We start from the raw sequence: 10,827 nt of genomic DNA, 5'->3' as shown, positions 1-10,827 counted from the left end.
CCTACATCAATGGACAGATCATCAAAACAAAATCAATAAGGAAACATTGGCCTTAAATGATACATTAGACCAACTGAACTTAACAGATATATATGGAACATTCCATCCAAAACCAGCAGAATACACATTCTTTTCAAGTGCATATGAAACGTTCTCCAGATATATAGCTTGCTAGGCCACAAATCTAGTCTCAACAAATTTAAGAGGATAGAAATTATATCAAGCATCTTTTCCGACCAAATGGTATGAAATTAGGAATCAATTACAGGAAAAAAAATGGGAAAAACACAAAAACACGTAGAGACTAAACTACATGTTAATTAAAAAAAAAAACAAAAACAATGGGTCAATGAAGAAATCAAAGAGGAAATCAGAAAACACCTTAAGAAAAATAAAAGTACAACTTTGCAAAATCTATAGGACTTAGCAAAAGCAGTTCTGAGAGAGAAGTTTAGCAATACAGGCCTATCCCAGGAAATGAGAAAAATCTCAAACAGTCTAACCTTACACCTAAAGGAACTAGAAAAAGAATAACAAACAAAAAAATTAGTAGATGGAGGAAATAATAAAGATCAGAGTGGAAGTAAATGAACTAGAGACAAAAAAAGATAGAAAAGATCAAGGAAACTAAGAGCTGGTTGTTTGAAAAGATAAACAAAATTGATAAACCTTTAGCCAAACTGATCAAGAAAAAAGAGAGAGGGCCCAAATAAATAAAATTATAAATTAAAAAGGAGAAATTCCAACTGACACCACAGAAATACAAAGGATCATAAGATACTACTACAAACAATTATACACCGACAAATTGGACAACCTAGAACAAATGGATAAACTGAATCAGGAAGAAATAGAAGCAGACTGCTACTAGCAGTGAAACTGAATCATTAATCAAAAAACTCCCAATAAACTAAAGAATTCACAGGGGGATTCTTCTTCTTTTTTTTTTTTCTTTTTTTTGCGGTACGCAGGCCTCTCACTGTTGTGGCCTCTCCCGTTGCGGCTCTGGACGTGCAGGCTCAGTGGCCATGGCTCAAGGGCCCAGCCGCTCTGCGGCATGTGGGATCTTCCCAAACCGGGGCATGAACCCGTCTCCCCTGCATCAGCAGGCGGACTCTGAACCACTGTGCCACCAGGGAAGCCCCGTGAATTCTTTTTTTAATAAAAATAATGCTATGAACGTTTGTATACAAGTATTTTTTTAAGGTTTTTTTAAAATTAATTTATTTATTTTTGGCTGCATTGGGCCTTCATTTCTGCGCACAGGCTTTCTCTGGTTGCAGAGAGTGGGGACTACTGTTCGTTGCAGTGTGCGGGCTTCTCATTGCAGTGGCTTCTCTTGTTGTGGAACATGGGCTCTAGGTGCACAGGCTTCAGTAGTTGCAGCACATGGGCTCGGTAGTTGTGGCTCACAGGCTCTAGAGCGCAGGCTCAGAAGTTGTGGTGCATGGACTTAGTTGCTCCATGGCATGTGGGATCTTCCAAGACCAGGGATCAAACCCGTGTCCCTTGCATTGGCAGGCTGATTCTTATCCACTGTGCCATCAGGGAAGTCCCTTCACAGGTGAATTCTATCAAACATTTGTAGAAGAGTTAATACCTATCCTTTTCAAACTATTCCAAAAAACTGAAGAGAAAGGAACACTTCCAAACTCCTTCTGTGAGGCCACCGTTGCCCAAATGCCAAAACCAAAGAAACTACAAAAAAAAAAAAGAGAGAGAAAATTACATGCCAATATCCCTGATGAACATTGATGCAAAAATCCTCAACAAAATATTAGCAAATTAAATTCAACAATACATTAAAAGGATCATACATGATCAAGTGGCATTTATCCCAGGGATGGTTCAATGTCCACAAATTAACCAGTGTGATATACCACATTAATAAACCAAGGATGAAAATTCTATCATCTCAATAGATGCACAAAAAGCTTCTGACAAAATTCAACATCCATTTATAATAAAAACTCTCAACAAAGTGGGTATAGAGGTAATATACCTCAACATAATAAAGGCCATATATGACAAAATCACAGCTAATATCATAGTCAACAGTGAAAAGTTGAAAGCATTTCCTCTAAGATCAGGAATATGACAAGGATGCCCACTCTTGTCACTTATTCAACTAGTAGTGGAAGTTCTAGCCACAGCAATCAGAAAATAAAATAAATAAATAAAGAGACTCTAAATTGGAAAGAGAAAAGTAAGATTGTCACTGTTTGCAGGTGAAATTGTACTACTATATATAGAAAACCCGAAAGAGGCCACCAAAAAACTATTAGAACTAATAAATGAATTCAGTAAATTTGCAGGATACAAAATTAATATACAGAAATCCATTGTGTTTCTGTACACTAATAATCTATCAGAAAGAGAAATTAAGAAAACAATACCATTTACAATTCCATCAAAAATAATAAAATACCTAGGAATAAATTTAACCAAGGAGGTGAGAGACCTGTATTCTAAAAACTGTAAGACATTGATGAAAGAAATTGAAGTTGAAACAAATAAATGGAAATATGTACCAAGCTCGTGGACTGAAAGAATTAATGTTGTTAAAATGGCCATACAACCCAGGGTAATCTACAGATTCAATGAAATCCTTAATAAAATATCAATGGCATTTTTCACAGAGCTAGAACAAATGATCCTAAAATTTGTATGGAACCACAACAGACCCAAATAACCAAAGCAATCTTGAGAAAGAAGAACAGAGCGGGAGGTATCACACTCCCTGATTTCAAACTATACTACAAAGATATAATAATCAAAGCAGTATCATGCTGGCACAAAAAGAGCCACATAAATCAATGGCAAAGAAAGAGAGCCCAGAAATAAACCCATGCTTATATGGTCAATTAATCTGTGACAAAGGAGGAAAGAATATACAATGGGGAAAAGATAATCTCTTCAATAAATGCTGTTGGGAAAACTGGACAACTTCATGCAAAAGAATCAAACTGGACACTTTCTTACACTGTATACAAAAATAAACTTGAAATGGATTAAAGACTTAAATGTAAGACCTGAAATTTTAAAACTTCTAGAAGAAAACAGGCAGTATGCTCTTTGACATTGATCTTAGCAATATTTTTTGAATATTTCTCCTCAGGCAAGTGAGACAAAACCAAAAATAAACAAATGGGACTAAATCAAACTAAAAAGCTTTGCATAGCAAAGGAAACCATCAACAAAATGAGAAAACAACCTACTGATTGGGATAAAATATTTGCAAACAATATATCTGATAAAAGCTTAATATCCAATATATATAAAGAACTCAAATGACTCAACATTACAAAAACAAAAACAAAAAACAAAACCTAACAATCCAATTAAAAAGTGGGCAGGGAACCTGAATAGACATTTTTCCAAAGAAGATACACAGATGGCCAAGAGACATATGAAAAGATGCTCAACATCACTAATCACCAGGGAAATGCAAATCAAAACCACAATGAGATATCATTCACACCTCTTCAAAGGGCTATCATCAAAAAGATAGCAAATAACAAGTGTTGCTGAGGGTGTGGAGAAGAAAGAACCCTCTAGCACTGTTGGTGGGAATGTAAATTGGTGCAGCCACTATGGAGAGCAGTGTGGAGATTTCTCAAAAAATTAAAAATAGAACTACCAAATGATCCAGCAATTCCACTTCTAGATGTTTACCCAAGGAAAACTTATACCCTAATTCAAAAAGATAAAAGCACCCCTATTTTCACTTAGCATTATTAACAATAGTCAAGATATTGAAGCAACCTAAGTGCCTACTGATAGATGAATGAATAAAGAAGATGTAGTATATATACACAATGGAATATTTACAGCCATAAAAAAGAATGAAATCTTGCCATTTGCAGCAATATGGATGGAACTAGAGGGTATTATGCTAAGTGACATAAGTCAGACAAAGACAAATATCATATTACTTATGTGTGGAATCTAAAAACCAAAACAAATGAACAAACAAAATAAAAACAGACTCACAGATGCAGAGAACAAACTGGTGATTGCCAGAGGCAAAGGGAGTTTGGGGGTTATGCGAAATAAGTGAAGGGGATTAAGAAGTACAAACTTCCAGTTATAAAATAAGTCACAAGGATGTACTATACAGCATAAGGAATATGGCCAGTAATATTGAAATAACATTGTATGGGAATAGATGGTTACTTTTTGAGTTGATCATTTCATAATGTATTTAAATATCAAATAACTATGCTGTACACCTGAAACTAACATAATATTGTATGTCAACTATACTTCAATTTAAAAAAGATGAAAAAGGGGAAAAAAAGAAAATAAATTTACTGCAAATGTATTAAGTTATTCCAATAGTTCCTAGGGCTCTTATAATAAGGGAAAAAAATACAAACAGGAAGGAAATGTGCCAAGATTTCTCCTAAGCATTGTTTAAAACAGTGAAAAGTTGGAAACAACACATTATTTTTTAAAATGCAAATGTTTAAGGAAATGTGATACACCCATTAATGGAATATTTAGGAGACACTGATGTTCATAAAGAATGGGAAAAATTTTATGGTAAATTAAAATGCAGGATACTGTGTTTATAGTACCACTATATTAAATATGTAACACTAAAGTTATCTATATTTACATATTATATATATTTATAAAAGTAGTGGATGAGATTAAATGAAATGTTTGTGCTTGGGTGGTGAAAGTCTGGACAGTTTTATTTTTTCTATTTTTCTTTATTTTCTAAACTCTATAAATTTGATTTTCAAATATGGGAAACTAGTGATATATGCTGCATTTTTATGTTCTTACTTTTTAAAAGATTTATTTAACTGGTTCTTGAATTCATTTGAAGATGTGTTGACAGCTGTATCTTCTGTTACAATTGCTGAGATTGCACGTGACAATAAGGAAGTTCAGGATGCTATGGCTATGGAAGGAGCCATTCCTCCTCTGGTGGCTCTTTTTGTGGGAAAACAACTTGGTGTTCAAGTGAAGGGTGCAATGGCTGTGGAAGCACTGGCAAGTTACAACCCTGCTATACAGAGAGCATTTCTGGAAAAATCACTAAGTAAATATCTTTTAAAACTCCTCAAGGTAGGAATTTTATGATTCTTTTTCATTTTTCTTAGATAAAGCATTCAATATTGAATTTAGTTAAGTGAAAAGAAAACTAAAACCAATTCTAGAATAAACATTTTATCAAACATAGATTCCTACGGTATTCAATAAATCCTCATTGACTGAATAGAATACTTTTTTAAATAGGCATTTCAAATAGATGTTAAGGAACAAGGAGCTGTAACACTTTGGGCCTTGGCAGGACAAACACTAAAACAACGAAAGTATATGGCAGAACAGATTGGATACAACTTTATAATAAATATGCTTTTATCACCATCAGCTAAAATGCAGTATGTTGGTAAGTTATTTTCTATGCATAAATCTGTACAATATAGAACCAGACATTGGAGTATCACACATGTTTCTTGCTTATTGTTGCCAGGAGGTGAAGCAGTCATAGCGCTAAGTAAGGACAGCAGGATACACCAAAATCAAATATGTGAAGGGAATGGAATTGCACCACTGGTTCGCTTACTAAAGATTAGTAAAATAGCTGAAGGAACACTTCTGAGTGTCATCAAAGCAGTGGGATCCATCTGTATCGGTTTGTACGTTTATTCTCAGTTTTAAAAATATCAGTAAATACTTCTCTTCCTCTCTATCCCTACTGTTGCAGCCCTTAACGATATTTAATCTGTTATTATAATGTTTTTATTTCTCCAAGACCTTAATGAGTAAAAGTGGTGTAGTTAAGCATATTGTATCAGTCTTGCTCTTGAGTTCTGGTTAGAATGAGAAATGAGGACCATGAGCCTTGGCTATTTTGACTTAAAGGGATCTCCTTTTTTAAGTTAAGAGAAAAATATTTCTTATTTTGAATCTCAGGAACTATATGTTTTTGAAGATATAGAAGTGTTTCTAGTGCTGTGGCACATTTTTCGATTCCAGTCTCTTTCCGTAGTGATTCTTTGTTTACATAGTGGCCACTAGGTCTAGTTGTTCCTTTCTTTGCAGAGGAATTAACCTTTTGGGATATCTGAAAAATGTTGTGGAATTGTTGGTGATTGACTTACCAAAAATAAAAAATCAGGTTCTTTGCTGACCTGCATGAATGTATGGGGACTGATTGAGACTGCTTCCTGTAGGCAAGAGAAAAAAAAAACCTAAAACTTTATTTCTAGTCCATTGTATTTCCAGAAAAAATAAATTAAAAATTCTAGCTGAAGAACATAGGACTTGGTTTCAAAAATTTTTTTTTCCTTTTTTCTTAGAAAAGCTACTTTACTGAAATTCACTAACTGCTTGCAGGCAATCAAGTCAGGCAAGATAATTTTGTTGTTGTTGTTGTTGTTTTAGCCAGAGTCTATGGTATAAATTATTTCTAAAATTCTAGTAAATGATAATACAAAGATAACTGATATACGTGTGTGTTTTCAATTTCTTCTCATTAGTTTACTTCAAAGCTGTCCACATTTGCCATAGACAAGTTCTTGCCATAGACAAGAACTACAGAAAAAAACTCTTGCTTTCAAACTCACCAGCTTAGACTCTTTACACACACATACCCCTTCCTTTTTCTTCTTCATCATGTTTATGTTTTCTTCTATACCCTTGAACATATAGAACATATTTAAAATAGCTGTTTTAACATCCCTGTAACTAGTTCCAGCCTATCTGTTATTTCTGGGTCTCTTGCTATTGGCTGATTTTTTTCTTGATTATGAATCATATTTTCCTGCTTCTTTGCACACCTAGCGCTTTTAAAATGTGAGTGTTTTTTAAAAGTGCTATTGAAATACAGTTTACATATAAGAAGATATTTAAATAAAATAAACAATAGAATAAAATATTAAATACATTATTTAGAGTGTACAGTTTGATGAGTTTTGACATATGTATTCAGCACTGACACCATCAGCACAATCAAGTAAGTGAATATAATCATCACCTCCAAATGTTTCATTGTCCCTTCCTAATTCCTCCCTCTTTGCACCCCATCCCCAGATAACCACTGATCTGGGTTTTTTTTCTTATGATCTGAGAATGGCTTTATTGTATTTTACATATTAAAACATAAGCTTCTGATTTTTTTCTTTAAAAAATAATGTGCTGATTTGAATTTATGACATGGATCCTAACAGCACAAAATTACTTTTAAAATTTGATATTAAATGATCTTACCACTGATTTTTCTATAACTATAGATTAGTTTGCATTTTCTAGAATTTTATGTAAATGGAATTATACATGTGTACTTTTTTCTTGCTTCTTTCACTCAGCATGATTATTTTGACATTCATCCATATTATTGTATCAAATATCAATAAAATACTTCTCTTTCAATGCTGAGTAGTATTCCATTGTATGGTGTGATGGTTAGTTTTATGCCTTATGATATACATACATACATACATATACATCCCGTTGGTTCTTTCTTTGGAAAACCCTAATGCTTATGGATATATTATGATTTGTTTACCCATGCACCCATTGAAGGACATTTGGATTGTTTCCTGTTTCTTGCTATATTGTAAATAAAACTGTTACGAACATTTGTGTTCAAGTTTTGGTATAGACACATTTTCATTTCTCGTGGGTAAATATCTAGAAGTAGGATTGCTGGGTCATATGGTAGGTGTATGTTTTACTTTTAAAGAAACTGCCAGATTGATTTTCAAAGTAGTGTTACCACTTTGCACTTCTACTAGCTGTGTGTGAGTTCCAGTAGCTTCACATCCTCATCAACATTTAGTATGGTAATTTTATTATTGTAGTGGATATGTAGTAAATCTTATTGTGGTTTTAATTAACATTTTCCTAATGACTAATGATGTAGAGCATCGTTTCATGTGTTTATTTGTCATTTGTATATCTTCATTTTTTTTTCAATGTTTCTAACAAAACTTCTAATTTTATTTTATTTTTTGTATTTTTTTAACATCTCTATTGGAGTATAATTGCTTTACAATGGTGTGTTAGTTTCTGCTTTACAACAGAATGAATCAGTTATATATATACATATGTTCCCATATCTCTTCCCTCTTGCGTCTCCCTCCCTCCCACCCTCCCTATCCCACCCCTCCAGGCGATCACAAAGCACCGAGCTGATCTCCCTGTGCTATGCGGCTGCTTCCCACTAGCTATCTACCTTACGTTTGGTAGTATATATATGTGCATGCCTCTCTCTCGCTTTGTCACAGCTTACCCTTCCCCCTCCCCATATCCTAAAGTCCATTCTCTAGTAGGTCTGTGTCTTTATTCCTGTCTTACCCCTTGGTTTTTCATGACATTTTTTTTTCTTAAATTCCATATATATGTGTTAGCATACGGTATTTGTCTCCCTCTTTCTGACTTACTTCACTCTGTATGACAGACTCTAGGTCTATCCACCTCATTACAAATAGCTCAATTTCATTTCTTTTTATGGCTGAGTAATATTCCATTGTATATATGTGCCATATCTTCTTTATCCATTCATCCGATGATGGACACTTAGGTTGTTTCCATCTCCGGGCTAATGTAAATAGAGTTGCAATGAACATTTTGGTACATGACTCTTTTTGAATTATGGTTTTCTCAGGGTATATGCCCAGTAGTGGGATTGCTGGGTCATATGGTAGTTCTATTTGTAGTTTTTTAAGGAACCTCCATAGTGTTCTCCACAGTGGCTGTATCAATTTACATTCCCACCAACAGTGCTAGAGGGTTCCTTTTCTCCACACCCTCTCCAGCATTTATTGTTTCTAGATTTTTTGATGATGGCCATTCTGACTGGTATGGGATATCTCATTGTAGTTTTGATTTGCATTTCTCTAATGATTAGTGATGTTGAACATTCTTTCACGTGTTTGTCGGCAGTCTGTATATCTTCTTTGGAGAAATGTCTATTTAGGTCTTCTGCCCATTTTTGGATTGGGTTGTTTGTTTTTTGTTATTAAGCTGCATGAGCTGCTTATAAATTTTGGAGATTAATCCTTTGTCAGTTGCTTAATTTGCAAATATTTTCTCCCATTCTGAGGGTTGTCTTTTGGTCTTGTTTATGGTTTCCTTTGCTGTGCAAAAGCTTTGAAGTTTCATTAGGTCCCATTTATTTTTGTTTTTATTTCCATTTCTCCAGGAGGTGGGTCAAAAAGGATCTTGCTGTGATTTATGTCATAGAGTGTCCTGCCTATGTTTTCCTCTAAGAGTTTGATAGTTTCTGGCCTTACATTTAGGTCTTTAATCCATTTTGAGCTTATTTTTGTGTATGGTGTTAGGGAGTGATCTAATCTCATACTTTTACATGTACCTGTCCAGTTTTCCCAGCACCACTTATTGAAGAGGCTGTCCTTTCTGCACTGTACATTCCTGCCTCCTTTATCAAAGATAAGGTGACCATATGTGCGTGGGTTTATCTCTGGGCTTTCTATCCTGTTCCATTGATCTATCTTTCTGTTTTTGTGCCAGTACCATACTGTCTTGATTACTGTAGCTTTGTAGTATAGTCTGAAGTCAGGGAGCATGATTCCTCCAGCTCCGTTTTTCATTCTCAAGATTGCTTTGGCTATTCAGGGTCTTTTGTGTTTCCCTACAAATTGTGAAATTTTTTGTTCTAGTTCTGTGAAAAATGCCTGTCGTAGTTTGATAGGGATTGAATTGAATCTGTAGATTGCTTTGGGTAGTAGAGTCATTTTCACAATGTTGATTCTTCCAATCCAAGAACATGGCATATCTCTCCAGCTATTTGTATCATCTTTAATTTCTTTCATCAGTGTCTTATAGTTTTCTGCATACAGGTCTTTCGTCTCCTGAGGTAGGTTTATTCCTAGATATTTTATTCTTTTTGTTGCAATGGTAAATGGGAGTGTTTTCTTGATTTCACTTTCAGATTTTTCATCATTAGTGTATAGGAATGCCAGAGATTTCTGTGCATTAATTTTGTAGCCTGCTACTTTACCAAATTCATTGATTAGCTCTAGCAGTTTTCTGGTAGCATCTTTAGGATTCTCTATGTATAGTATCATGTCATCTGCAAACAGTGACAGCTTTACTTCTTCCTTTCCGATTTGTATTCCTTTCATTTCCTTTTCTTCTCTGATTGCTGTGGCTAAAACTTCTAAAACTATGTTGAATAAGAGTGGTGAGAGTGGGCAACCTTGTCTTGTTTCTGATCTTAGTGGAAATGCTTTCAGTTTTTCACCATTGAGGATGATGTTGGCTGTGGGTTTGTCTTATATGGCCTTTATTATGTTGAGGAAAGTTCCCTCTATGCCTACTTTCTGGAGGGTTTTTATCATAAATGGGTGTTGAATTTTGTTGAAAGCTTTCTCTGCATCTATTGCGATATTCATATGGTTTTTCTCCTTCAGTTTGTTAATATGGTGTATCACGTTGATTGATTTGCATATATTGAAGAATCCTTGCATTCCTGGAACAAACCCCACTTGATCATGGTGTATGATCCGCTTAATGTGCTGTTGGATTCTGTTTGCTAGTATTTTGTTGAGGATTTTTGCATCTATGTTCATCAGTGATATTGGCCTGTAGTTTTCTTTCTTTGTGACATCCTTGTCTGGTTTTGGTGTCAGGGTGATGGTGGCCTCGTAGAATGAGTTTGGGAGTGTTCCTCCCTCTGCTATATTTTGGAAGAGTTTGAGAAAGATAGGTGTTAGCTCTTCTCTAAATGTTTGATAGAATTCTCCTGTGAAGCTATCTGGTCCTGGGCTTTTGTTTGTTGGAAGATTTTTAATCACAGTTTGAATTTCAGTGCTTGTGATTGGTCTGTTCATATTTTCTATTTCT

General features: G+C 34.6%; 1 protein-coding gene across 1 annotated transcript in view; it reads left to right on the top strand.

The window, feature by feature from the left end:
• ANKAR (ankyrin and armadillo repeat containing) overlaps positions 1-10,827 on the top strand; it is an 84,646-nt gene that overhangs the window by 44,956 nt on the left and 28,863 nt on the right. Inside the window, exons 13-15 of the mRNA XM_060302153.1 lie at positions 4,838-5,079; positions 5,251-5,404; positions 5,489-5,650. Coding sequence (XP_060158136.1) covers positions 4,838-5,079; positions 5,251-5,404; positions 5,489-5,650 — 558 coding nt within the window. The remainder of the gene's footprint in view (positions 1-4,837; positions 5,080-5,250; positions 5,405-5,488; positions 5,651-10,827) is intronic.

Source organism: Globicephala melas, chromosome 7 (assembly GCF_963455315.2).
Source record: "Globicephala melas chromosome 7, mGloMel1.2, whole genome shotgun sequence".
Classification (NCBI taxonomy): Eukaryota; Metazoa; Chordata; class Mammalia; order Artiodactyla; family Delphinidae; genus Globicephala; species Globicephala melas.
The sequence above is the reverse complement of the archived record's forward strand: the minus strand, read 5'-3'. Positions and strand labels throughout refer to the sequence as shown.